This window comes from Leishmania major, chromosome 20 (genome assembly GCF_000002725.2).
Source record: "Leishmania major strain Friedlin complete genome, chromosome 20".
In the NCBI taxonomy this organism is placed as follows: domain Eukaryota; phylum Euglenozoa; class Kinetoplastea; order Trypanosomatida; family Trypanosomatidae; genus Leishmania; species Leishmania major.
Window position 1 is genome coordinate 118,489 of NC_007261.2, and position 27,491 is coordinate 145,979.

Consider the following 27,491-nt stretch of genomic DNA (forward strand, 5'->3'; position numbering starts at 1 on the left):
CGGAGAAGGTGTTGCTCCGCATACGTGCCCTGCACGAAGTTTGAAGATGCTATCGCTTTCTATCTCCGTCTACTTTCTCCGCATGTCTCATGAACCCTTCTCCTCTCACCCGCACCCCACTTATTCCCTTGATACTCACCAGTAAGCACACGCACACACACGCACCAGCTCTCCCGGGTACTCGGTGCCGTTTTTCGCCCCCCCCCCCTCCCCCACCGTGTCCGAGAGAGGGAGCACAACAGTCTTCGGCAGGTCACGTGTTGGGATTAACGAGCACACACGCACGTATGCGTCTTTACTCGTGTGTGCGTGTGAGTACTGGCGGTCTTTGATTGCGTTGAAGAACAGCACCCGCCTGATTTGTGCACGGCGACGGACAGGGGGGGCGAGCAGCGCAAAGTCGGGCCTCGACAAGTCTCTGCCGGCGCCCCCCACCCTCCTCCTCCCCCTCCTCCCTATTCAGTCCCGCTTGTCTGTGCTCTCATCTGAGCGAATGCAGTTTGTGTTTGTTGTCAAGGGCCAGAGCTCGCGGGTGCCGCAGGCGCTGCCTGCGGACCGACTCTTTATCGTGGCATCTCGAGAGACGGCCCACCGTTCTCGCCATGTGCGGGCCTGGGGAGCAAAGAAATACAGCGCAGCCGTCCCGGCGTCAGGCGCGCCGCTGCAGATATCGGGCTCTCGACTGAGAGATCTCTGCTGGAGGGAGTCGCATCTGTCCTCCACACTGTCGCTGGAAAAGGACGATCTCACGTTTAACTGCGTGATGGTGCAGACACCATACGCTGGTCGTGCCGCCGACGCAGATCTTGAGCCGGTGCCGCTGCGCGTGATCGCCGCTGATGCTCTCGAGCACATCTTCTTCAACATCAATGAGGATCTCTTGCAAGATGGTCGCCTGGTTGTCTTCACATATGCAGAGAATCTCCTGCACTTGAGCATCGACGCTGACATCTGGGCAGAGGCCCGAGTAGCGGCGCCCGGGCCCCGCACAGGCGTCGCTGTCGGTGCTGACGGTGGCACTGGGGACGGTGGCAAGGCCGGCAGCCGTGCAGCTGAGGAAGACGCCAAAGAGGGCCCTTCTCTCAACACTGACGGCGCCGCCGAAGCGGGGCTCGCCAAGCGGCGGCGCCGTGTCGACCTTATGTGGGGTGAGGAAGAACCCAGTCGGTCGTCCCGCCGCCTCGACTCGCCTCACTCCCTGCTGAACAAGGAAGAGGTGTTGGCTGTCGTGCCGTCTGCTATGAGCGGCGACGACATCAAGGAGCTGAATGAGCTCATCGACGAGGGAAAATTGTCGAGCCTCGACGCGAGCCTGACCGACTTCTTCTGTTGTCAGTGCTATCATCTGCCGCTGCTGACGCTCACCATGTCGTGCTGTGGGGCGGTGCTATGTCAGTGCTGCGCACCGACGCCGCCGACGGTGGAAGGAGTGTCGGCGGCGGATCGCGCGTGCCCTGTCTGCGGGGAAGAGCCACTCGACCCTCCGCTAAGCCACTTGGAGCGTGATGTTAAGGTGGCCAAACTGGTAAAGGAGCTGAAGGTGCTTTACCTGCCTCAGCTCCACGCACTTCGTAACTCACGGCAGGCCTCCGCGGAACCGTCGAAGCCGTCACCACCGCCTTTTCTGCTGCCCAACACACCGGTGCTTGGATCGCCGCGGTGAGCACGAGTCGGTTGCAGTTCTCGCAGAAGTGGCGCGAGGCATTTAGGCCAACTCATACACAGACGTATCCTTGCTGCGGGTGGACATAAACAGGGGTCCGCCCTTTTTTTTTATACGGTGCATCCTGCAGCCACATCTGGCGGAGGTCGATCATGCGCTCCAGCCGAAAAAAACGCGTACGACGCGTAGGCAGAGCCGCGCACGTTGCATCCTACTCCCATGACCCGTTGCCCAATTTTCCAGCCTGCGTGCACCTCATGCCTGCAACCCTTCTTTCTTCCCGCACTAGTGGCAAGGGGCACCTTCGCGTGCGGACAGGGCCAAGCACCCCACGGCGCAAGAGGAGGGCAGAGCGATGCATCGCTGCGGATGTCGGCGGTGATTCCCAGAACGGCGTGGCCCCAGAGCGAGCTGCGACAGTGCCGACGTGTGCGCCATCCATGGGATGGGCAATGCGCCAGCCTGACTCGCACCAACCTCACCAGGTCCTCACACTGCCCTGCTGGTGGTGGTGGTGGTGGGGGGGGGGTGCTTGAGCCACCCCGATGGCTGCACTGCGTGGCGACCCGCGAGGCGGGGATGGTGGGTGGAGTCTGAGTCCGAGGCGATGCTCCGATGAATGAGTAGGGCGCATTGCTGTAACGCGCGTGTGTGGGCGAGTGGGTGCGTGGGGTGGGGAGGTGCAGCGGAGTTTGGCCTCATGTTCCATGGCCGGAGTGCTGAACTCGAAGAACTCTTTTCCTTCTCGCCACCGCCGCGACACGGACGCGTACGCAGGTTGCCGTTTTCATCGCGCTGTGTGTCTATATATCCGCTTCCTCTCTCTCTCTTTGTATATGTATACATATATATCCCCCCACACGCCTTTTTTTAACGGTGGCGGCGACTCACAGATGGCTCCTCGCTCCACCGTTGACGCTCTCTGAGCGTGCCGTAACGCTGCGGTAGCGACAACTGTCGTTAGCGCGTGTGCTCACGCCCTCTGTTCACTGTATTTGACACAGCATCGCCCGCGCGCCGACGTTGCTTCGAATGCCGGCACATGAGCAGTTCACAGACCTGGACTCAGACGCACGCGCGCTACCTTCGACGTGGCGCAGCCTTGCAGATATCAAGAAACACGTGTTTAGTCCGGGGTACGTTGTGGAGGGGGAGACCGGCTGCCGCACCGGTGAGGCGGAGTCTGCCACTCCACCTCTCGCTGCTGCCACTGTTGTTCTTTACGACTTCTTCGCTGAGAGAGCATGCCGAAAGCGAAGTCGAGGCAAGGGGGCGCCTGCTGCATGCGCAGGCTGCGATGACAGCGCTGACAGCGCACCAGGCAGACACCAGAAAAGGAGCAAAGTGCGGCCTAGCTGCTGTAGTGCGACCTTGCGCAGCGCGGTCTTGGCGGTGCTGCACGCCGCCCACGAATCCATCGGCAGTCCTGAGGCTGTCAGCCACGGTGGCTGTGTGGTGATTGTGCACGTCAAAGCCGCAAGAGACGGCGTGAGGTGCGCATCAGCGAAGACAGCAAGCCGCGCGCCTGTGTGGTTTGTGGACGGAGTATGCGTAGCAGAAGATATTCCTCGAGCTTACCGAGCGGTGTGGACGAGCCCAGCGATCGCATTTGAGCCACCGATGCACTCGACCCCTGAGGATACCACCGCGGTTGCTGCTGCTCTATGCACTCCCGGCTCTTCTTGCCCCGTGACGGTGGAAGGTCAGCTGCGGGCGCAGGTGACACGCGTTGGCGACAGTTGGTGCACCGGAACTCCTTTGTGTGGTGTACGGCTCATGTGGGTGTCACCGGCGTCACGCGGACGTGGGGTGGCCTATTTGATGATTGAACGGGCCCGGCATGCCGTGTGCTACGGATTCGTGGTGCCAGCGGAGCACGTCGCCTTCAGTGAGCCCACCGCGATGGGGAGTGCCTTTGCTCGCCGGTACCAAGCGCGACAAGACTTCCTGGTGTACCATTACTGAGCGTCCTCCGCTCGGCACGTCGTCGTGCCTCTCCGCAAGAGCGCCCGCGCACAACTCCGTGACGTTCCTTTAGACCGCAAAGAAGAGCACAAGCGAACACACGCCCGCCTCAGTTTGAACGAGCGCACTTGAGCGCGACATCCTCACGCACCACTGCGCCGCCTGCAGCAGCTACTCACGGTGTACTGCCGTTGGGCATCGCCACTCATCATAAAACATGTTTCGCGTATGCGTCGGAGCTATAGGGAGGCGGAGCAATGTCTGTCTCTCGTTGCCTCGCATGCGCCGTGACGCCCCTTCTTCCTATCTCTCTACTGCTGCTGGCCGGAGTACCCAGTACGCTCCGCTCTGCCATCGCCCCCTCATCCGCGTCCTTCACCCGTAGGCCCTCCTTACTTTGTGCCTATGAAAGGCTTTCTTGCTCACTCGCTCTCTCTTTCGTAGGGGCGGGCTGCCGATGTACTTCACGTTTGGCCGCCCTCCACCCTCTCCCCGATTCCGATCGGGTGCGCCACTGCAACGGTGCGCGATCCTTCCCGACACTTCCTCACAAACGCCGAGTCGGCACCTGTCACTGAAGTTTCCCCATCATTCTCTCCTGTGACTGCGAATACGCGGCTGAATGTGAACTCGCGCCGGTCTCCAGCGAGAAGCAGACAGCCCTCTGCGAAGCGTCCGTCCTTCGACGAGGTGCTCCGCTTCTCTGAAGTCGATAAGAGGCACAATGATGTACCACACACACACACACACACACGCCTACGTAGGCACGTGCAGGTACGCCTCGACGCATGTGTGCGCGTGTGATGATACACCAAAGCAGGGCATCTCTTGTCGAGCGGCCGGCGCGCGTCGCCGGCGTGGTGACATGACACACTTTGAGTAACCGAATCCATTCATTGAATTGCCTGACGCGTGCCTGCGTGCCTGTCGGACGCATGCGTGTGTTCCCACCCACCCACCCGCCCCCCAAATGACGAATGTGGCATCTCTCCACGGACACCGCATTCGCACTGCGGCGCACCCCCTCCAGCCCCCCATTGTCTGTGTGCGTGTTTTTGTTGCCCGTGACGGACTGCTAAGCAGTCGAGAGAGATGAAATCGTCGGAATGAGGCGTGGCGGCGGGGGGGGTATCGAAGTGTTCCTCACCTACCCTGACAGTAGGCTGCCTCGTTAACCTCGCTACCGACCTTCTGGGCGTGTTTGTGCATGCGGGCGCGTGAATGCCTGAGTGCGACTGCAGTGTCCGATACGAAACCGGAAACCCCTGCGCATACGCCTACTCTTTTTGAGTGACGCGTGCACCATGTGTGTCGCATTCTTCTGGGCCTTCATCGTCGCTCTCCCCATCTCTACACGACCTCCTTTTCGTCTCTACGCCCTTCGTCGCGTTCGCACCGGCAAAACTTGCACGCACTCTGATGGCTGAGCCGTTCCCCTTTTCAGTGATTAACGAAAACACGTTCTCTGATCTGCTTTTCCGCGTGCAGGCACGCCCTAGCTTTCTCCGCACCCCGCTGTGGTGCCTCTCTTCTACTTACACACATATATATATGTATACATGAATGCACATGCGCATACATACATATACACGCATATAATCTTGTAAAGTTGTGCGCTTGTTCGGAGGACCGCGGCGCGTCAAACTTGTTTCAGCACTCCTGTGTCACTACATCCTCCTCCGACACACGCTGCCTCTCTTGATACGTCTAGCTCGCTACGCGCGACAAATCCTATCCCTTCACCGTTTATCCCAGCACGAGTGCGCCACCTTGTCAGCGGCTGTCTCTGCCGGGTGCGTGTGCGCGTGCGAACGGCGTCTTGATTCCTTTCTGTAAGGGCTATCCACCTACTTCTCCCAATCTGCACGTGTCTTCGTGCGAATACGACATTGGCATCTGATTCGCTTGGCGCACTGCCAATTCCGTCTTCCGTGAAGTCGTGTCAGTTGGCGTGCTGCAAACGACTCCGTTGCCGCGCGCTCTCTTTTCGCCCCCGACTCACTCGCACATCCGCTGCGTCGGCTTTGTTGTTGTGTGTCTTGCTGTTGCCATCACAGTCCCGCACACAGACACACACTCACAGACGTATATATATGTACATGTATATATATAGGAATACACGCCCTCCCTCAACGTACGCACACATCTGCCGCATCGCTTCCACAGCCCGGCGGTCAATTGCCGCTGTGAATCGCATCAGCAGATAAAGAACGGACATACTCTCCCCTCCCCCTCCCCCCCCCTACACACACGCACGCACAGAGCAGCCAATCATGCAGGCGACGCTCATGAATGAGAAAGGTGACCCGTGGCGGTGGGTCGTGCTAGCCCTTTTCTGCCTCTACAGCGCGTCGAATGCAATACAGTGGATCACGTACTCATCCATTGCGACGGCAACTAGAGCCTTCTTTGACCTGACGACAAATCAGCTGAACATGCTCTCTTCCGTCTACATGATCGTCTTCGTCGTCGGGGCGTACTTTACCTGCACAACCTTTGAGCGCTGGGGGGTGCGGCGTGGTGTTCTTATCGGATGCGGACTGAACGCCATGGGGTCGATCCTGAAGGTGGCCCCCGGGTTGCAGAAACCGTCCTACCTCACCCTGGCTGTGCCGCAGACCCTCAATTCGATCGCGCAGCTCTTTGTGCTGTCGACGCCGCCGCTGATCGCCGCGCAGTACTTTGCGCCGCACCAGCGTACCTTCGCGACAGCCATTGCGGCCACGGCGAACAGCCTCGGTAACGCCATCGCTCTTTTCGCACCACCCTTGATCGTCAGGTCTAGTACCGGCACCACGAAGGAGTTCATGCTGTTGTTCTGCCTTGAGATGGGCTTCTGCGTCTTGATCACTGTCGGCGTCTTCCTCTTCCTGCGGCCACCAAGCTTCAAGGCACCGAGCCAGGCATTGCTCGGGGAGCTCGCGTCTGCCGAGGGTTGCGCAGCGGTCGGCCGCGCGCAGCGCCCTGTTGCTCAGCCGTTGCATCAGCGGCGCGGTGAGCGAGAGGATGAGGTCGCTTCCGACGAGTTGCAGAGTGAGGCTGGCAGTAATGGGCAAAACGGCGACCTCAGCGGCGTCGAGGGTGAGAACGACGACAGCGGCGTCGGCGCAGGACGAGGACGAGCTGTCGCTCACGGCCAGCGTCACACGGCGCCGAGTGAGCCAATAGCATCACACGTCTCTGCGTGCGCGGGTGCACACGGCAACAACACCAGCGCCAACCGCCCTGCTGTTGAATTCGCGGACGCCGAGGGTATGGCTAAGCTGGGCGGCGGCGCCTACAGCGCGCAGGAGGACACTCGGGACCCATCCCCGGTCTTCTACACCGAGTTTGACCGCGGCAGCATGAGCAAGCACAAGGCGATGACTGTGTGGCGCCGGATCCGGCACAACGAACACGTGATCACGTTCCTCGAGGTCGGTCACACCATCTACCTACTTCTATGCCGCCGAGACTTCGTCTTTTTGCTCGGCGCCTTCAGTATCAGCATGGGCAGCGTCTGGACCTACGCCTCTGTGCTGGCGCAGATCTTGGAGCCCTTCGGCGTCGCGGCCGAGCTGGCGGGCAGCATCGGTGCTTTCAACGTTATTGTCGGGACGGTGGTGTCCTACCTGGTCGGTCTCTGGGTGGACCGCACACGGCACTATAAGCACCCTCTGCTGGTATGCTTGATGGGCTCCGTGCTGTGCTGCATCGGGCTCATCATCATCATGCTGAAGGCGCCGAGCCACACCCGCACAATGGATGGGCTCTGCTCTTTCATCTACATCTTTGCCGGCATCTTCCAGAACACCGCCATCCCGATCTGCTTCGAGTTCGCGATGGAGATCTCCTACCCGCTGCCCGAGTCCGTGCCGGGCGCCCTCCTCATGGCTGGCGCAAACCTGTGCTCTCTCATCATGCTCTCCATCGCCTCTATGATGCTGGGCAACGGCGTTGCATCGATCTCGGCTTGTGTCAATGTGCTCATTCTCATCACGTGCGTGTGCGTTGTTGGGGCCATTCTCGCTGTTTTCCCGCGCGAGAAGCTCTACCGTCGCGATGCGGAGATGGAGGCACGGCAGCAGTTGGTGGCCGCGTCGGCCGACAGCTATGCGGCTAGCACTGCGGCGACACGTCAGTTCTACGAGAACTCATTGACGGCGCTTCCGCAGCCGCCGCTGCCGGTGTCGGGGCTGGGGAATGCTAGGCGGGGTGCACCAGCGCCGCTCAGCGGCGTCACCGGCAAGGACGCGGAGACCGAGGAGGAGATGCTGCCGCGTGCGGCACGCCGGCCATCCGAGACAAAGGCGCCTCCTGCCGTCGTCGCGGTGTGCAAGTGCGTCTTCGCCGATGATGAGCTTCTCGACGACGCCTTGGTGGATGTGCGGCAGTCGCAGAACCGAATGACGCGAAAGGAGATGAATGACGGCACGCCGGGAATGGCACAGCACCGAGAGGAGGAGATGTGCACGCGGCACCGCTGAAGTCGTCAACGCGCCCACAACCCCTCAACCACATATGCTCTTCTTCTGCGCTTCGCGTTCCTCGGAACTCCTCCCACTACATGGACGCTACAACGCTGACGAGTGTGCTTAGTATTCTTTCAGCTGTGTGCGCGGGTCGGTGGATTTGACTGTGCGTACCTGTCCGAGTGTAATGTGCGAGCGACGCTGCTCTCTCCACAGCAGGCTCGCCTGCTTGCGCCCTGTCGTTCTTTGGAGCTGCCTGCGGTTTTGTTCGGCGCAGCCATGCCATGAGCGTTCCCTGTGTTCGCAGGCGCCGGCAGGCCCTTCCGCTGACCGGACACGTCCGCCTCGCTGCCGGGAATCGATCTCTCCCAGGCGAAAGCGAGCGCCTGAAACAAGGGAACCTCGCCCCAGGAGAGCGCATGTCGTGGTGCTGCCGGTTCAGGCGGGAGCGGACGGCAGGCAACAAGCGGTTGTCGGCGCGAGGGAAGCGCGATTTTCTTCTTCCGCACGCATCATGCTCCATGGTGCTGGCCAGCGTAGATGCTCCCGCCAACCCGGGAAACGCAGCCGCCTACTGAGGATGGGAGGGATCGAGCATCATTCTCGCACGTATGCGGAGTCTCTGCGTGCACATATTGGCGAAGGCGTGTGTGTGTGTGTCTCTGCATCTCGTGACAACTTTCCATGCCGCCCCTCCCATCGTCCCCCCTTGAACTCTCCCTCTCCTCGACCCTAGTTTGGGGTGTGCAATAGCACCCAAACGCATATTCACATGTTCGCTGCAGCAGTGCTGCTGCCTCGTTTACGGGCGCTCTCTGAAGCGCCGACGAAGCGAGAGCTGGCAACAGCGGCCCTCGTCCTTGGGGTCATCCTTGCCTCCTGTGCCGACTTAGTGAGTGCGGGCCCCACGCATCAGCCTCTGCGCAATGCGGATGCTGACGGCCAACGCTCCAATGTGAAAGACGCGCCGTCTGTGCTTGTGTGGTGGTCCTTCATCCTCATCGCTGTCGCGGCGATCGCCGTTGTCACGCGGATAGTGCTGGCCGCCCTGCACACCGGTGCTGCTCCCGCAGCCGCCGCACAGAGGACGCAGCGCGTGGCGACGAAATCGAGGAGAGCATCCGTCTCATGACGACCCGTCTGTACCGGACACAACAGCTGTGCGAAGCGCATCAGGTGTTACTGCCCCCCCCCCAACGCCGCTGTGTCATCATCGTTACACCTCCATCACTGCCGCCCGCCGCCGCCGCCACCGATTTATCAGCGGCATCTGCAGAATGCATCAGTGGCCTCGAGCTTATCAGTCTGGCATAGCTGGTGGCGCCAACTTGGTGGCCAAGCTCCAGTCGGACTCACGCATGTCACTGTCCTCCGCACGCGGAATAAAAACGACCGTGCCCCTGTCGCCCTTGATACGCAGCACCGGAACCATTCCGTCGCTTCGATCTGCAGCGCCCACACGCGTGTTTGCTGGAATCTCAACCGCAGACACTTTACGTCGCGCCCTGCGCGCTCCCCAGCTGCACATGAAACCGCCGGCATCCCCCTTGCTGCGCCCCCCTACACAGCACCCGTCTTGCTCGTCATCCACTCTAACAACGTGGAGCGAATTCGACGAGTCGCCGTTCTTCCAAGAGATCTCAACTTTTCAGTTCCCGGTCGACCTCTCGGGGGAGCCGAGCGCGGGTGCGGACGGGTCTGTGCTTGAGACTGGCAGTGTAGAGACGGTGGTGGTGCATAACCGCGGCGGCGGCGGGGCACAATCGCCGCGCGGCACAGCTGACGGCTTCGCCGAGGAAGGCATGGCTGCAATGGCGCTGCACACAGGCGTTGTGGGGGCATACAGACATGTCGCCCTCCACATCCATCTCGAGGAAGTGGATGAGCTGGACGGAGCGCCAATGCCGCAGCGGTGTCGTTATAGATGTGCCGGGGAGAAGCACCGAGCTCTCTTGCCTTCACCGACGTCGCCTTCATGTCCGCGCCGCTACTGTGAGGGTGATGCCGCGTTAATGAGTAAAACGTTCCGCCATAGAAGATAGCCGTGTAAAAGTCGCAGCGGCCAATAGCTCAGCTGCTCTACCAGACGCACGGACAGAGCGCCGTCCCCATGAGGCCGTGGCTGCAGCTGTGGCCGAAGGTGGTGACTTGTCGCTGGATGCGTCTATCGTCGCTGACGATGCGGAGTCGCATGGGTGCTTCACCCCCGGTCGCTTCAAGAGTGCGAGGGAATCGGGTGGAAGTCGACTTCTGCTCGTATTTCTGCAACCCCACCGCTCTATACTAACATGCGTGAAACTAGCACGTGGCACGTGTGCTTCCTCCTCCGCGCACGCCAAAACTGCCACCGGCTCCCTTCCACGTCAACAGCTCCTCCACTTGACTCGTCAAGAGCGCTCTATGATGGCGCCGCAGAACGCCAACTCATCCCTACCACCACCACCACCACCACCATTGCCACCACTGAAGCGCGTGCAGAGAAAATCGACGGAGGAAGCGCTTGACAACTCGACAACCTGCTAACGAATACTCGATGCCCAATCTACAGCGCCCCCCCTCCCTTCCTCCTTCCCTGGTAGCACGGCGGTGTCCCTGCAGTGTCTAGCGGTACGTGTTTGCTGACACGCTCAGTGCATATGGAAGCTGTGGATGTGATGGAACACCGCAGATAACGCGCTGCATGCCCCCCCCCCTTTACTCCCTCCCACCTGCGTCTCTTCAAGCTTGACTCCATGTGTATCTGTTTTCCATTTTTGTATGTCATCAACTTCGTTGCATTAAACTCTGGTTAATGTATGCATGGCTGTCCCTTCCTCCCCTCTCTGGGTGTACCGTGTGTGTGTGTGTGTGTGTGTGTGTGCAGGCGTACTCGTGGGGCGCTACGCCTTCTTTCCCCCCCCCTTCCATTTTGTCGTTCTCTCCCGTTCTTCTCTCGTCCTGCTCGCTCTCGCAATTTTTCTTTTCGTGTGGTGTGCTGATTAGGGCTGGAGCACCCCGACTGCTGCCGTGGTTCGCTGCTGATATTGTCGCGGATGGCACACGCACACACACACATAGGTATACTTACTGATGTCTTCTTTGTTGGTTCCTCCGTTGCTGCTCTTCCATTGGTGCATGGCAGGACCATTTTCTTCCCCATTTTGGTGTGATGGATATCGTGCAGTAGCTCTTTCGGTGCTCCGAGTCCGTCATGGCGGGGGCGACACCGCTCAGTGCGTCGTACCTCAGGGCCCAGCACACCCGCTCTCTGTGTCGGAACGCCAAGCAGCCCCTTATGTCCCTGCCGATGCCAGACCACCTCTGGCGCTGACAGGGCCAAGCACCCCACGGCGCAAGAGGAGGGCAGAGCGATGCATCGCTGCGGATGTCGGCGGTGATTCCCAGCATGGCGTGGCCCCAGAGCGAGCTGCGACAGTGCCGACGTGTGCGCCATCCATGGGATGGGCAATGCGCCAGCCTGACTCGCACCAACCTCACCAGGTCCTCACACTGCCCTGCTGGTGGTGGTGGTGGGGGTGCTTGAGCCACCCCGATGGCTGCACTGCGTGGCGACCCGCGAGGCGGGGATGGTGGGTGGAGTCTGAGTCCGAGGCGATGCTCCGATGAATGAGTAGGGCGCATTGCTGTAACGCGCGTGTGTGGGCGAGTGGGTGCGTGGGTGCGTGGGGAGGTGCAGCGGAGTTTGGCCTCATGTTCCATGGCCGGAGTGCTGCACACGGAGGAAGACGAACGTTTCGCTGCTTTCGTGTATCCTTGCACGCTGTTGTTGGGACAGGGCGGCGCGATGTGACTGGCGGAGCGCTCGGCTTGCCGTTCAGCTGTACAGTGAAAGTGCGCTGTCTTGTTATACCCTGCGAAGGATGCTTCTCTTTAGCTGCCATGCTAGTTGAAGGAAGGGGCCTCTTCTCCCTCTCTCTCGCTCGTTCCACTATCCGTGGCCGCAGAATGAAGTCACAACCATCGGACCTCCTTAGTGCCCGCACCCGGTGCGGCAGAAAGGGGAAAGGACGGGTGGCACTGCACTCTCGTCGGCACACAAGCACAGTCATATGCGTGTATTTGGTTCTCTTTTAGGAGACGCACTCTCTTCCCGCCACTAAGGTTATCGGTGCTGATGACGCGACCGCGCGCGCAAGCACACACACACACACACACACACACACACACACAACCCAGAAGTGGGATGGGTGTCGGCGCTTATGCGGACTCGCATAATGGCCTCGGTGCAACGCCTTCTCTCTCTCTCTCTCTCTCTCTCTCTCCACCCCTCTTGCACGCAGCCACAGGAGCAGAAGTCTGTTTCGGCACGTACACCCCCCTCTACACACACACACACACATGTACACACACACACACACACGGAAACCAGAAAGCATAGGCAAACACAAGTAAGCGACGACATCCGGCTCAGTACCGGACACTCCTTCCTCGCTCGTGTCTTCAGTTCAACCGTTTTCGGCTCCTCTCAAATTTTGGTACCGCCTGCTAGTCGCTTAACCTATCTCGCTCTCTTTCTCTTTCGTTCTTCATCTCCGGCTCGCATCGGCACTCGCACTGTCACCCCACCGCACGGACGAAAACACGCCGAAGGGGCAGCCTCTCAGCCCCGTCCGCTGCTGCCTCCCAGAACGCCGCTTTACCCGTGAGTGCTGCGGCTCCCACGTCTTCTCCCGTGAGGGTCGCCCGAAAGCCTTCACCCTTCATCGCGATGAAGCGCTCGCCGTCACGCATCCGAACTGCCGCGCTCCTGGTGGCCCTCCTGGCACTGCTTGGCACGACAGCGGTGCGGGCCTACTCGGTCCGCTATGCGGGCAAGACTTCCGCGAATGGTATAATGAACTTCGAGTCGTTGGGCTACTGCGCCCAGGATGATTCAGGGCACTCGATGATGCCGAAGCTGCGGAGCTATCAGCTGTCTGCGGAAGATGTGATGCTGACGAACAGATTCGACATGGCCCCGATCGGTGGTGAGTCGCGCCAGTCTGCCTGCCTCAGCGAAAATTGCACGTGGCAGTTTAACCACGGCTTGCACTACCGCAATGAATTAACATTCTTCTATGGAATCGTGTACAAGGACACTCTGCGCGGTGGCCCGGTCGAAGGCGTGTACAACAACTTTGCCTCTGGCCAGCCGCTCTGGTGGGGTAACGTCAGCTATTGGGGCGGCCGCCAGCCGTACATGGCGAGCAACGGCGAGTGGAGGAACGGCAACGTGGTTACGTACTACACGCAGTGGGTGTGCGAGTACTACGAGTACCAACACTCGGATGCGTCCATCTTCCCTACCTACCCGGACGGTGACGTCATCACGGAGCATTTCGCTGGCGGCTACTATCACTGCGGCAGGTTGGTGGAGCGCGACTCACAGGGTCGCTGGATCTACCAACGCTGCAAGGAGCCGTTCCCATGGTGGGCCGGTCTCGTCATAGCCGTCATCAGCCTTATCGCGGTGGTGGTGATCATCATAACAGTCTGCTGTTGGGCCTTCTACTGCAAGCGCACGAAGGATTCCAAGGAGCGGATGCACGAACTGGAGACGCTGGCTGACAACCCGGCGCGTGTGCCGACGCAGACACAGGTGGGCCTGAGCCGCACTCCGCTCTACAACGGCGGCGATCAGTCGATCCATGACGAGTATTCCAACGCGCAAGCCTAAGTAGGTGCGCGCTAGCGTGCGTGAGGGTAAGCGGGAGAAGAGGTTTGACCTTCACCTCAGTCTCTCCTCTCCCATCTGCACAGGCCTACCTGTGCTTCTTCTATCCTCGTGCATGTGTGTTTGCGCATGTACGTGCATGGGTGTGAGCATGTGTTGCCTCTCCCCCTCTTCTCCCGCACGTGTGCTTGGTGCTTCGATTTATGTGCACATGCGTACATAAAGATGTGTATGTATACGCTATACATGTGTGTATGTCTCAATTGATTTTTTTTTTTAGCTTGCTGTTGTTGGAACTCCTTCGATGCCTCTCGTTTCTCTCCGTTTTCTCTTCCGTCATCATCTCGGACTCGTCCTCTCCCCTTCCCCACTTCCTCCCCCGCTCACCGACTCTCTCCTTCGGCCTTTCTCGTTTCATAGAGACGAGGCATACGTCCGCACACTCGGCTCTGACGCAGGTCGGCAAGTGCGTCGAGACGTGCGAGTGTGTCAGGGCACTCGAGAAGGAGAGCGAAGGGAGAGAGAGAAAGAGGCGGAGAGGGCGGGAAGATGCTTGGCCGATGTGCCCCTCATGTGTGTTCGTGTGTCTTGAATTGTTTTTGCGGCCCTTTTCGTGAAGTCTCTCCCCTCCCTACCTTCTTCCGCTGATACACCTCTCTCTCTCTCTCTCTGTATGTGTGTGTGAGCGTGTGTGTCTTCTGCCGTTGTTTCTGGCTCCGCGTGAGGCGCGCATCCGTTCATTTTGTTTTTGTTGTTTTCTTCACGCTCTGCTTGGTGCCTCTTCCCTTTTCCGTGTGCTCGTGTGAGCTTGTGTGTGTTTGTGGGCTTTCTCTGTCGGACTCCTCTCCACGGAGAGACACACCACACACACACACACACACACACACATAAACCGCACGCATGCCCACCATGAGTGGCCCATCAGCCTCCCTCTTCCCCTCCACACGACAAGCACCGCCGTCCTGTGTGTGTGCATCTCGTCTCTTTTTTCTTTGCATGTATATCTGTTTCGAGGGCAGGGCGGTAGGGGGTGAGTGGCACGGGTTGTATGTGACGCTCGTGCCTCACAGCGAACCTTCTCGTTCCGTCTTCTCCATGACGCGACTTCTTTGTTTCTCGTTCGCTTTTTCTCCCTTCCCTCCGCGTCGGTTGCTATGACATCCGCATAGGCGGCTGTGCGCACTGGCAGGTGAGGGGACACATGACTTGGTGTACGGGGGCCCTCCGACGACGGCGAAAGTGTGGGAGCTGTGCGAGCCACAGCCGGGCGGTGGACCCAGACAGAGGCGGCAACGCTTATGTGTGGCCGGCTCCGCTGCGCTGCCTCGTTGTTTGTGCACATGGCGGTTTGCCTTCTTCGTTCCAGCGAAGGCATTCTGCGCGTCTTTGTTCTGTCACGTTCCCTCACGCGAAAGGCAATGTAGCTGTCGCTGCTGCTGCCGCTACCGCCTCACACTGACTCAGCTTCCTCCCCGCCCTCTTGTCCCGTGCCACGAGCTGCCTTGGTCTTCCAGCGCAGCCTTTCGCTGCAGGCGAATCGAGACGCGGATTCCAGAAGACGGAAGACTACCGACTTTCACAGTTGCGGCGTCCTTACGTGTGTTAGGCTCCCTTTGGGACGTTGGTGAGGTGGCCGGCGGTGGGCGTGAGCATCGGCAATGGCGGCCGTGCGCAGTGGTAGTGGTCTTCGCCGCTGCAGCGAGGCCGGCCGCGACAGGGTCTTGACCGTCCCAGGAAGAAAGGCGAAGACGAGGGGTTGTCATGTTGCACAGAAAGCTGTTGCACAGCACGCGCACATACAAATGACGCAAAGCGACGCTCCGAGTCTGTGAGACGTGTGCGCGCGTGCGTGTGTGGCTGCATCAAGCTTGCAGCTGTAGCTTCGCCGTTGCGCGTGCGTGCACGCGTATGCGTATGTGTCTCTGTGTGTGGTGCCGCTCCCGGTGAGAGACATGGTTTTCTCCCCCCCTTCGCCCCCGCGTTTGTCGTACACTCGTGTCATTTGCCTGTCCCGTATATCGGTGTGAGAGTTCGAGTGCCCGTACACAATCCGCCGCCCTCCGTGTGTCTTTGTGTATGTGTGTATGTGTGTGTGTGTGTGTGTGCTTTCTGTGCGTGGAAGGCATGACTTCCTCCTTCGGAGGACTTGGTCCTCTGTCACTGTGCTGCGACGGCTCGTTCTTTGGTTCTTTCCTCTCTCTATCTTTCCGTTTTCTCTGGTGCACATTTTATCAGCTGCTTTCGCTGTTGGGTTCGCGCACACCTCTGCGCTTCACTTTGTGTTTTCATTCACTTCCTGTATGTATGCGTGTAGGCACACGCGCACGTCATGATGGGTCGGTGTCCCTCATCATAGTGGCCACGCGCTGGTGAGAGGTTGGGTGGGGTGGGGATGGCACAGCGCTAGCCGACAAAAGAAAAGACAGGGGGGAAGGAGGTCCCGCGCTTCAGCTGTTTGGGTCACGAAGCCCCGCGGAGACACACACCCATCAATCGGTGATGCCGAGACACACGTGCACGCGTCTCTGTGACCCCCGCCCCCCTACCCCACCCTCTCTCTCTGTCTGTGTGTTGAAGACGTTCCGTGTGGCTGCCATCCACCCCTACCCCACCCATCAAACCCATCGACATGTAATCTTGTTTGTTCTTTCTGTCGACACTCCCCTGTCCCCCCCCATCCTCGGCGTTTTCGTTGTGATTTTGTTTTCTTGGTGCATTTCCTGCCCCCCCTTTTTTTCTTCTTGCATTTATCCCCACCACCCCTTGTCGCCCATGCGCGCGGTCGTCTTCTCAGTCCCTGGTCTCTCCCTCCCCACCCTTCTGTGCCAACCCCCTCCCCCCACTCCCAGCTGCCACACTGACACGTGCTCAAAGGCCTTACGCGTGCGTAAGCGCGTGTGTGTCTCTCTCCATGGATTCGCCCATGTCCCTGTCGTTGTGATGCAGCGCACGGCGCCCCGCATCGCGTTAGGCAACAGCGAGGCACAGAAAGCCCCCAAACGAAAAAGAAGGAATGCACTGAGAACGTAAGCAAAACAGAGGGCCCTCCCCTCCCCTCCCCCCCAACACACACGCACACACACACACACACACGGAGACATGAGGGCACACAGGCACATTTCTCACTGGCAGGCAGGCGGACAGGCGCGTACCGCCTCTGCCGATACAGCCTTCACCACCATCTGCGAAACCTCTTCTGCGTGCTTGTTTTCTGTCGAGGTGTTGTTAATGGTGGCGGTGGTGTGTGTGGTGTGTACCGGCTTCGTCTCAGTATCTCTCGCTCACTTATCTGCTCATTGCGTTCTTCGTTGCACCTCTCTCGTATCTCCGCTCACGCGCACATCACCGCTGCGCGCGGCCACACACGCGCGCAGTGCTCTTCTTTTCTCTGTGTTGTGTCGTATCAGTCTCCTTGCGCCAGCGGAGACCTTGTGGGCTAGAAGGTGTCTGTGCTCTCCATCGTAAAGGCGCTTCCTAAATTCGCCGAGCCCACGCGTCACCTCCGCCCGCCCCATTTCAGGGTGTCACAGGCTACCAACACGCACAAGCGAACACACGTTTTCACGCTCTGAGAATGGAGGCGCCGCTTGGCCAACTTCACCACTCGGAGTGGTATGAGCGGGTCCAGGTCTTTCTCGTCTTGGCGACGGAGCGCGTGACGTCGCTTCGGTCCGGCATCTTCTGGACTCTCTCTTACGTGCTGTTGCTGGCCCTCATGTATCTATTTCACTCACCGTTCCGCTCGCAGCTGGAGACCCGCACGGACTGGTACGCGCAGGTCACGAAGGGGCTGCAGATATGGCTCGCGGTGGTCCTCCTATGCTTCCACGTCGGGCCTCATTTGGTGGAGTCTCGCTCTGCCGCTGCTGCCTCGACGACTGCGAAGTCGGTGGCCTCGGACGCAACGCAGCACATCCTCGCCGAGGACGCAGTGGCCACCATCTTCTTTCCAACCTTCTGCTTCACTAGCTCCTTCTGCCTGCTCCTGCACAAGATCAAGCGCCGGTACAAGCTCGCCTTCACCTACGGGCCCAGCTTCACGGTCGTGATGATTAACTCGGCGCTCCTGTCGAGTTTTGCGCTGATGCACTACACGACATGCAGTGAGGTCTTTTCGACGGTGGAGAGCGCCGTCAGGGCGCCGGAGAAGACGTGGTCGATCCCTTTCGTGGGAAGCCTCGCACCGCCGTCGACGTGGCTTCGGGCATCGCAGGTCGTCTGCCCGCAGCCAGTCGCCAAGAAGCCGTTTGCATGCATCGCCTTTGTGTGCTCTCTCTGCGTAGCCTTTGTATGGATCGATTATTTTTACAAGAAGCATCTCGCCGGCGGGGACCCGTCGCGCGGCATCCTGTGGGCAGACATGTACCCGGAGAAGGCGCGGAACAGCAACTCTCCGCTGGCTGCCTCGTCGCGCGCCTCCCTCATCTTTCGCCGCTGGAGCCTGCGACGCACCCGCACCCGCGACAGCCACGTAGCGAAGAGTCTTGGGCTCCCCGAGGGCGATCCAAGACTCCAGGAGGCGGCCCCACAGACCATTTCGCTGCCCAGTCACGCAAAACACGCCAAGCGGCGGGGCGACAGCGGCGCGGATCCGACCGGCTGGCAGGACGAGCACGACCGACTCGGCGTGTCAGCCGAAGCGTACGTCTCCCACCCGACGAACCGACCGGGCATGGTGCCGTGGTTCTCCACCTTCATCATGAGGACGACATGGCAGGCGCTGGCGCGCATGTCGCTCGAGTTCCTCACCTTCGACGTCCGTGTGCTGCAGCACTACGCGAAGCCGAAGATTTTCGAGCTCCACTTCGGGTCGTCCTTGAACCAGTTGCCGCACTTTTGCATCGACGGCGAACACGACACTACGTACACCGACAAGGAGCCCGCCGAGGCTGGTACTGCCACCCTCTCCGTCACCTCTCCACCGACACCATTGCGTTGTCAGGCAACGGAAGCACTCGTACCGTCGCCGCCCAAGACATCCCCGGAACGGAAGGAGGCCGAGAAAGGCGACACGGATATCTGGTTCGACTGGATCGCCGACGTCGGCGATGGCTTTAACCCAACCTACGCTATGGCCCGCCTCCTGGCCCGGCCATTCCTCAAAATACGGTGGCATCGCCCGCCGAGCAAGAGAGTCGGTCTTTCCTTCCTGCCGACCTTTGATGACCCGACGCCGACGGACACGCCGACTATCGACAGAGATCCCTTCGCGCTGCCGCGCGGGTCTTTTGTGCTGGTTGGCGGCGACCTCGCCTACCCCAGCCCCAACGACGAGACGTACACGACGCGCCTGTTTGAGCCGTACCACGACGCGATGAGCAGCAACGTGCGGCTTCAGAGCCTGTTCCACGCGGAGCAGCGGCGCGTGGTTGTCGCGGACGCGAGCGACGCGGACGTTGCCCACATGCACCTGTTGGACGCTGAGACGGTGTCTAGGATGGCGACGGGGCGTGCTGCGCTGCGGACGGGGCACGCGACGGCGGAGGAGGCGCTGCGGAGCGTGCCGCTGCTGTTCGCGATCCCCGGTAACCACGACTGGTTCGACGGGCTGACGACGTACCGCAAGTACATCCTTGAGCGGACGTGGATAGGCGGGTGGCTGATGCCGCAGCGAAGCAGCTTCTTTGTGCTGCGGCTGCCGCACAACTGGTTCGTGCTGTGCGGCGACACGGGCAACATGCAGGACATCGACGTAGCGCAGCGCAACTACTTCCTGGACGTGATCGAGAAGTACATGGACGCGGAGAGCTGCGTGGTCCTGGCGGCGCACGAGCCGGGCTGGATTTACGATTCGATGCTGCACAAGTCGGAGCTGACTCAGCCGGAATTGGCGAAGGTGTCCAAGGCCCTCGGCACGCGCCTGCGTCTGCGACTGGCGGGCGACATTCACCACTACTCCCGCCACACGCCGCGCGACGCCAGCTCGGAGGCTGCGACGCTGGTAGTGAGCGGCGGCGGTGGTGCCTTCCTGCACGGTCCACGGAACACACCGGTCGTGTCGCAACTAACGGCGTACCGCCGCGCCTGTGCCTTTCCAGCCCGCAATACACTTCCCACGCTGCTGAGTCGGCTGCTGGGGTTTCGAGTGATCAACTGGAAGTTTGACTTCATCATTGGCGTCTTCAGTTTTCTTGTCGTGGTGTCGTTGCTGCCGCAGTCCATCAAAGATGTGCGGCGCGACTCGGAGAGCAGCCCACTAATGACGCTGCCAGATGCGGCGGCGGCGTGGTGGGAACGGGTGTGCGTGTACATTGTGACGCTCTTTACCAAGGGCATTGCATCGGTTTTGGCCACACTCGTCTTCTTCGCTGCCTTCGCCGCAGCGGGCGCTGAGAAGAACACGCCGGTCTGGATGCGGCTGCTACATTCGTCTTTCTGGACCTTCCTCACGGTGTTCGTTTGCTGCGGCATGCTCGCCTACCTGATATGCACGCTGCAGTATATGGTGGACAACGACATGCTGGTGTCCGCCGATGGTCACTGGGGCAGCGCTGTCGAGGACCAGGTGCGCGCTTCAGTCGACAGTTTGCTGAATCACACACAGCGGGTACTGGGCGAGGCCCACGCCAGCGTCACCGCGCACGAGCTGCAACGCCTGCAGACATCCCTTTACGGTGGTCCGCTGGTGAGCTGGTGCGGCGTCGTCCTGCGCTGTCTCGATCCGTTTGAGATGCTCGCATACCTGTCGGAGAAGGTTAGCTCGCCAGAGATGGGCACCTTTACCGAGGATGCCAGCCGTCTCGACGAGGTGCTCTACTACCTGTACTTCGTCTTCTTCTACTGGATCCTTGTGACCCCGCTCGTCTCGTTCGTCATTGGCAGCTATCTCATGTGCTGTGTGACGCTCTTCGACAGCCTCTTCGACGCCACCTACTCGGCCTTCCAGATTGAAGAGTACAAAAACTTTGTGCGCTTCCGCCTCGACGCCGCGACGCGCGAGCTCCACGCGTACGTGATCATCATGTCCCACGTGCCCAAGTCGTGGAGCTGGGACGCTGCGTATCAGAAGGAACTGAGGAGTGAGAAGATGCAAGCAGCCCCGCCGCACCTGCGCGCCTATCCGAGCCGCTGGCACGGTAAACGCTTCCGCACGTCTGCCAGGTGCGACGACGGGAAGCACACGGAGCTCGATGAGGGCATGGAGGAGGAGGTGGAGATTCTCGAGCACTTTGTGTGTGCCCCGCACCGGCCGCCTACGTCAACGTTCACCGCTTAGAGCGAGTCCGTCGGTTCGTCTTCCTTTGCCTTGTGAGAGAGGGAGAACACCTGCGCGCACCGTCGTGCTCTCCCTCTCTCTCTCTCTTTCACGTGACCCTTTGTGTTTTTCTCTTGCTGTTGACGCCAAGGGACGCTCCCGATGCGACTATGCACGCACTTGAAGGGGTTTGCGGCGGCGTCGCCGCGCATGCTCGCGCGATCGCTCCGTCCACGCTGTTTTTCTCGTGCTCTTCTCGGATATGCCCATCTCCGCGGGTCTCCGTGTGCCCCCTTTCTTCCTCCCGCCTGCTCCTTCTCTTCTGACGGACACACGTACGTAGAGATATGTGCACGTGACACACACGCGTGTGCGTCTTTTGGCTGCCTGCCTGCGCTTCTACGAGGGGGCTGTCCGCAACGTGCACAGGTTTCGGAGAGCATCGGTGCGTGTGTGTGTGTGTGTGTGTTGCATGTGAGCATGTATTTGGTTCCCTGACCCGAATGGGTCGACTTGCCTTTTACACTGGGACTCTCTCTCTCTCTGTCCGGAGACATCGGGTCGAAGAGAAGAGGCGAGGAGCGTGGACAAGAGTGCGCGCACACATTCACACACACACACACACACACAAACAGTGACGCAGTACCGCATAGATACTTAGGTGCATCGCGACGCATACGCCGTTCTGTCAGCTGTCGGAATTCTACAGCTACGCATGTGCACACAAAGTCTCGAACCGAAAGAAGAGCAACCGCTCGGTGTTTGCTTTGGCCTCGGCCTAACGACGGATCCGTGCGGTTCACCCCACGCGCGGCACTCGGTGATGCCGTTCGGCACTGCAGCTCATTGGCACCCTCTCCTTGCCCCTGGCCCAACAAGCGTGGCGTTTCTTTTTGAATTTTCAAGAATGGACTCAGACCCTTCTCTCGCGTTTCGCACTCCCGCTTGTTCATTACACGAAGCGTTTGATTTTGCGGCTCTCCGTCGTGAGCCACGCAGGGACCCCCCTCCCCTCCCCCCTCCCTCCCACAGACACACAAACAGTGGATGTCACTGTGATGGTGCTTCACTTTGCCCCTCTTCCCTTCCCACACCCATCGCCTAACCTCGTCTTGGTACGACTACACGCATGGGCACACGCGTGCGGACCCCCTTTTTGCGCGCGGTTGTGCGTGCGTCGCCTTGCTCGCAGCCAAAGGCCTTTCTTCAGCAACGCCGTTGGCCTGCATCGAAGCACCGCGTATCATTTGGTTATCGATATCCCTGTGCGGCATACACGCACATCCGACTGCCTCGCCTGCACACACCACTCGCTCACTGTCCGCCATTCCTCTCTTCGGCCTCTACCGCCTTCTCTCTTTTTCGCCCCGCCTCTCGCCCACTCTTGCCCCCTCACCGATAGGCCTTGTTCGACACCGCAGACACGCCGACGTACCCACCCGCCTCTCCCACCCCTCTCCCTCTCCCTCTCTCTCTCTCTCCCCCCTCCCCCACCCACGCTGCGCGCTGCAGTACACGCAAGCAGAGCAACGGTCAAGCTTTTTCGTTTCTGTCGCAGAACTACCTGCGCGAGCACACCATCCATCCCTCCCATCTCTCCCCGATATACGGTCGATCAACGGTAGTATCACCGGTCGCACATCCTTGCCTGTCCTTCTGTGAGCATCATCCACTTTCACTGCTTTACATCCCGCTGTGTTTCTTTCCGTGCGTGTGTGCGTGTGTGTGTGTGTGTGTACGTGCTGGGGTGCGCGCATGTGTATCTCGATGTGCGAGAGGGAGCGTCTTCGCCTGTGCAGGTTATCGGTCGCCAGTCCTCTGACATTGATCCTCATCTCTGTTCACTCTTCCTTGCGGGGTGCTGCTCCGCGCTGGCAGCCCTGCCTTCGTGAGCCTTCCTTTTGCTGCTTAACGTCGTATTGAGCGCACCCTTGTCAGCCGAGACCCTACCGCCTCCCATCCCCTCATCGTTTTCCCGACGTCATACACGCGGATTTGTGAGGGCACACCTGCAACCCACCCCTCAAAAAGACGTCAAAGTGGACGCGCGTCTTCGCCGTGTGCTCTTTCTGATATTTGCTGTGCCGGCCCACCCTTTCCTTGGCCTCACTACTCAAGCACACACACAGGGGTACGTCGACACGAGTGTGTGCGCGCGTGTGTGTGCATCTCTGTCATCGACCCCCGCTCCTCCCCCTTCTCCTCCATCTGGCCTCTCAGCCACGACCCTCTGTTTTGATCCGTTCTTGTGCGTCGCCGCCCGCCCCTCGCCTCTGCACCATGTCGGAGTGGTGGCACTGGAGCGTCAGAGGCGCCAACCCTTTTGTCGACTTCTCCACGGTCTGGATCGAGCCACTCATCCAGAATGCTGTTGACTTCAGCCACCGCATCGAGCCGGATGTGCTGTGCACACTCGCCTACCTCGCCTGCATGGGGTCCGCGTACCTGTTCCACTCGCCCTTTCGCGCCCACTCAACCGCGGCCATGGACACGTACGGCCGCGTGACGAAGGTGTTTCAAACCTGGAGCACCATCATCTTCTTCTGCTTCCACCTTGGCCCACAGTTTTTCAAGGAGAAGCAACAGGAGATGAGCAACGCGCACGCACAGGGCACGGGGCCGATCCTGTTCTTTCCGCTCTTCATTATCTTCACCATCTGGTTCGGCTTTATACACAAAATGAAGCGGCGTTGGGGCCTCGGCGTCACTTACGGCAGCCGGTTCTCCGTCATCGCCCTCAACTCCCTCGTTCTCGCGGCCCTCGGCACGGTGCACTACGCGTACTGCTACACCCTTCACGAAAACGCGTCCCACCACGTCTGGCGGTCCATCTTGTACTACCTGATGCCCAGTTCCGTCGCCACGCAGCCATTTTGGTGCGTCTCGAAGCTGCTGTGCTTGTCGGCGTGCTTCATCGTGGCGGACTACCACTACAAGAAGTGGATGGGGTTCGACCCCGCCCGCGGCATCCTGTGGGCGGAGCTGTACCAGTTAAACAAGGGGCTGTACAAAGAGGCGCTCATGACGGAGAATGACGGCAAAGAGGATCGGCGAGACTGGAGAGAGCTGGTGGCGCCGCCGCGGGTGTACGCGCCTGCCGCGCTGAGTAGCCGCTCCACCGCCGTGCAGGCGGCCGCGGCTGCGGCGGTCGGGGTGCCTGCCGCGCACACGCCACACACACCGCGCACTCTGTATCACGAATGTCCACCGGACGTGAACCTGGACTTGCTGGAGTCGTCGTACGCCGCAGATGACGCGGACCTGCGGCGCATCTGCGGCGGCGGCGGCGTTGGTGGCGTGTCGATGACGCGTGCAAATCCGACCTTGTCGACCTCCGCCGCTGACGGTTCTTCGTGGCCGCACGCCCCCTTCGCTGGAGCGATCGGTAGAGTGGTGAGCACGATGGACCTCAGCGGCCCCACCCTACCTGCTCTCATGTCCTTTCGAGCGCCACAGCTCTTGGTGAAAGAGGCGCAGAAGGCGCAGCATCCGGTGAACCGGCCAGGCATGGTGCCGTGGTGGTCAACGTTTGTGCTCTTCACAGCGTGGCAGACCGTGGCAGGCGCGACGCTGCGTTTCCTTGCCTTTGACGTGCGCACGATTCAGGGCTACACGACTCCCAAAATCTTTCACCTGCACTTCTCTGCGTCGCTGCGGGACACCGTGCGCGGTGCCGCGGAGGCGCTCGGCCGCTCCACGGCCACACAGCCGCCTGCCAGCTGCGACACCAGTGCCAGCTCCCATAGTTTCGGCAGCCTCGATGCGACGGAGGGGCATGCGGCGGCTTCCCGCGGTGGCAAGGCAACGGGGGTGAGCAGGGCGAACGGCAGCGTCAGAGAACACTCTGCCCCTGCAGCTGCAGCGACGTTGCCTCACACTGAGCCTGATGTGTGGTTCGACTGGATCGCCGACGTTGGGGATGGTTTTAACCCAACGTACGCCATGGCCCGCCTCCTCGCGCAGCCGATATTGCAGTTGCCCTTGAAGGCCGCCAGGCAGGCAAAGCGGTGGCAGCAATTCGCGCGTGGTCTGCACAAAGTCACGAGCGCCTGCAGCTGCGACACCTCCTCAGTCATGGCCTCTGGCAGCGTATCGGCGCCATCTACGCCCACGGCACGCCCGCGAGCTGAGACGGCAAAGGAGGCGGCTGCGCTGGAGCTGCGACGTTCCGCATCGTTTTCGAGCATCAGCTACTCAGACAGGGATGACGCAGACACAATAACCACCGCGACATGCACACTGCCACCGTTGCGCTCTGCGAGGACGAGTGCCACCGCTGCTGCTCAAGGGTCCACATTGAGCCCCGGGCAAGGTGCCCGAGAGGATCCCCGGGCGGACGGAGCGGCTACCACAGACGCCGTCGTTTCCAACACCTCGGCTCACTCGCCGGGCACACCACGCCGTCGAACCGCTTCTCACGAGGGTCAGAGTGCGAAGGACACTCCGTTTCGATCGCTGCCGAAGGTAGGGACGGACGACTTTGTAACGCTGCCGCGCGGGTCTTTTGTGCTGGTTGGCGGCGACCTCGCCTACCCCAGCCCCAACGACGAGACGTACACGACGCGCCTGTTTGAGCCGTACCACGACGCGATGAGCAGCAACGTGCGGCTTCAGAGCCTGTTCCACGCGGAGCAGCGGCGCGTGGTTGTCGCGGACGCGAGCGACGCGGACGTTGCCCACATGCACCTGTTGGACGCTGAGACGGTGTCTAGGATGGCGACGGGGCGTGCTGCGCTGCGGACGGGGCACGCGACGGCGGAGGAGGCGCTGCGGAGCGTGCCGCTGCTGTTCGCGATCCCCGGTAACCACGACTGGTTCGACGGGCTGACGACGTACCGCAAGTACATCCTTGAGCGGACGTGGATAGGCGGGTGGCTGATGCCGCAGCGAAGCAGCTTCTTTGTGCTGCGGCTGCCGCACAACTGGTTCGTGCTGTGCGGCGACACGGGCAACATGCAGGACATCGATGTAGCGCAGCGCAACTACTTCCTGGACGTGATCGAGAAGTACATGGACGCGGAGAGCTGCGTGATCCTGGCGGCGCACGAGCCGGACTGGGTGCTCGACGCGATGGAGAGAGATGACAAGGCGCGGCAACCAGAGCTGCACCGTGTTGTCGAGGCCCTCGGCACGCGCCTGCGTCTGCGACTGGCGGGCGACATTCACCACTACTCCCGCCACACGCCACGCGACGCCAGCTCGGAGGCTGCGACGCTGGTAGTGAGCGGCGGCGGTGGTGCCTTCCTGCACGGCGCGCGCAACGATGTCATCATCTCGCAGGGAACGAGGTACGTGCGCGCCTGCGCCTTCCCGGAGCAGAACACGTTCATGAACATGGCCTCGCGGCTGTGGGGCTTCCGAGTGATCAACTGGAAGTTTGACTTGGTTGTCGGCTTCTTGTGCTTTGTTCTGCTCCTGTCCGTGCTGCCGCTGCCGATGGACGTGGATCTGAACAGCCGCGGCACTACCGGCAGCGGTGGGGGCAAGATGCGGCTGGCGCAGGTGTTTTCCCTCTGGGTGGGCTACACGACGGATATCATGTCGCACGTCATCACGCGGGGTGTTATCTCACTCGTCTCACTTGTCTTCTTTCTGGTGTGCTTTTCATTCGCCGGCGCGGACCGTCATGCGCCGCTGCTCTGGCGTCTGTGCTACGGCGGCGGGTGGGCCTTCGCGGTGCTGCTCTGCTGCTCCGGCGCCATGGCCTTCCTGCATGTGCAGCTCTTGTACCTGATGGGCCACGACTTGCTCCAATCCGCTGGGGGACATTGGGGCACTGAACTGGAAAACCAGGTGGTGCTCATGGCCAATGCACTCGTTGTTCATCTGCGGCACATCACCGGCGGCGAGGCGTCGTGGCTGTCGCGCCACGTGGGCCGCACGCGTGACTTCGCCCTGGCCATCATCCCGACGGGGTGGCTGCGTGTACTTCTGCGTTGCTTTGACCCATTCGAGTCGCTCAGCTTTCTCTCGATGACCGTGAGCGGCGGCGAGGTGGCGTGCTTTTCGGCCAACGCGTCCCGCTTGCAGATACTCCTCTACTACGTGTACGTGCTCTTCTTCTACTGGGTGCTCATCACCCCCATCGTGTCTGTGCTGATCGGCACGTTTCTGCTCTTTTCCGTCACAACCTTCGACTACATGTACAACGCCACCTACTCGGCCTTCCAGATGGAGGAGTACAAGCATTTTGTGCGCTTCCGCCTGGACGCCGCGACGCGCGAGCTGCACGCCTACGTCGTGGCGGTGCAGAAGCCGTCGAAGGTGTACCAACTCGACCGTGGCTACCTGTGGAGCCTGACGAGCCCAGGCCTCGAGGAGCACCGGCCACCACACCTGAAGCAGCACCCGAGTCGATGGGGGCCGGTGCTGAGCGACGCGCGGCGCAAGCGTCCCATGACTGAAGTTCTCGAGCACTTTACGGTCCACCCGCACCGCGTCCCGCAGCAGACGAAGCAGCCGATGATGGATTCGGAATGAGTGTTGATGGGCCACGCACGTAGTAACACACACACACACACACACACACACACAAAATTCCTCACACGAGCACACTCTCCCCAC

At 60.5% G+C, this 27,491-nt stretch overlaps 8 protein-coding genes and 2 non-coding genes across 11 annotated transcripts; all 10 read left to right on the forward strand.

Annotated features, from left to right (window-relative positions):
* Positions 1–493: 493 nt before the first annotated feature.
* On the forward strand, positions 494–1,663 carry LMJF_20_0340 (conserved hypothetical protein; the record flags this gene model as incomplete). The annotated part of the gene is made up of 1 exon (XM_001682737.1): positions 494–1,663. One exon carries the CDS (start codon positions 494–496, stop codon positions 1,661–1,663), a length of 1,170 nt encoding a protein of 389 aa, XP_001682789.1.
* A 219-nt stretch (positions 1,664–1,882) lies between these two features.
* On the forward strand, positions 1,883–2,260 carry LMJF_20_0343 (conserved hypothetical protein; the record flags this gene model as incomplete). Its single annotated transcript, XM_001682738.1, has 1 exon — positions 1,883–2,260. The coding sequence occupies one exon, from the start codon at positions 1,883–1,885 to the stop codon at positions 2,258–2,260; it is 378 nt and encodes a 125-aa protein (XP_001682790.1).
* A 435-nt stretch (positions 2,261–2,695) lies between these two features.
* On the forward strand, positions 2,696–3,628 carry LMJF_20_0346 (conserved hypothetical protein; the record flags this gene model as incomplete). The annotated part of the gene is made up of 1 exon (XM_001682739.1): positions 2,696–3,628. The coding sequence occupies one exon, from the start codon at positions 2,696–2,698 to the stop codon at positions 3,626–3,628; it is 933 nt and encodes a 310-aa protein (XP_001682791.1).
* Positions 3,629–4,424: 796 nt separating this feature from the next.
* LM20Cs1C1.20 lies at positions 4,425–4,540 on the forward strand. Of its 2 annotated transcripts, none has more exons than XR_002460233.1 (1): positions 4,425–4,540. It is a non-coding gene; the product is annotated as a C/D snoRNA (small nucleolar RNA). The 2 variants fall into 2 exon arrangements; XR_002460234.1 differs by having other exon boundaries at positions 4,427–4,540.
* A 53-nt stretch (positions 4,541–4,593) lies between these two features.
* Positions 4,594–4,647, forward strand: LMJF_20_snoRNA0002. The gene has a single exon (XR_002460235.1). It is a non-coding gene (small nucleolar RNA).
* Positions 4,648–5,901: 1,254 nt separating this feature from the next.
* Positions 5,902–8,094, forward strand: LMJF_20_0350 (conserved hypothetical protein; the record flags this gene model as incomplete). Its single annotated transcript, XM_001682740.1, has 1 exon — positions 5,902–8,094. One exon carries the CDS (start codon positions 5,902–5,904, stop codon positions 8,092–8,094), a length of 2,193 nt encoding a protein of 730 aa, XP_001682792.1.
* A 1,262-nt stretch (positions 8,095–9,356) lies between these two features.
* LMJF_20_0355 (hypothetical protein) lies at positions 9,357–10,121 on the forward strand (the record flags this gene model as incomplete). The annotated part of the gene is made up of 1 exon (XM_003721744.1): positions 9,357–10,121. The coding sequence occupies one exon, from the start codon at positions 9,357–9,359 to the stop codon at positions 10,119–10,121; it is 765 nt and encodes a 254-aa protein (XP_003721792.1).
* Positions 10,122–12,787: 2,666 nt separating this feature from the next.
* On the forward strand, positions 12,788–13,735 carry LMJF_20_0360 (conserved hypothetical protein; the record flags this gene model as incomplete). The annotated part of the gene is made up of 1 exon (XM_001682741.1): positions 12,788–13,735. One exon carries the CDS (start codon positions 12,788–12,790, stop codon positions 13,733–13,735), a length of 948 nt encoding a protein of 315 aa, XP_001682793.1.
* A 3,571-nt stretch (positions 13,736–17,306) lies between these two features.
* Positions 17,307–20,948, forward strand: LMJF_20_0370 (conserved hypothetical protein; the record flags this gene model as incomplete). Its single annotated transcript, XM_001682742.1, has 1 exon — positions 17,307–20,948. The coding sequence occupies one exon, from the start codon at positions 17,307–17,309 to the stop codon at positions 20,946–20,948; it is 3,642 nt and encodes a 1,213-aa protein (XP_001682794.1).
* A 2,259-nt stretch (positions 20,949–23,207) lies between these two features.
* Positions 23,208–27,407, forward strand: LMJF_20_0375 (conserved hypothetical protein; the record flags this gene model as incomplete). The annotated part of the gene is made up of 1 exon (XM_001682743.1): positions 23,208–27,407. One exon carries the CDS (start codon positions 23,208–23,210, stop codon positions 27,405–27,407), a length of 4,200 nt encoding a protein of 1,399 aa, XP_001682795.1.
* Between the last annotated feature and the right edge of the window lie 84 nt (positions 27,408–27,491).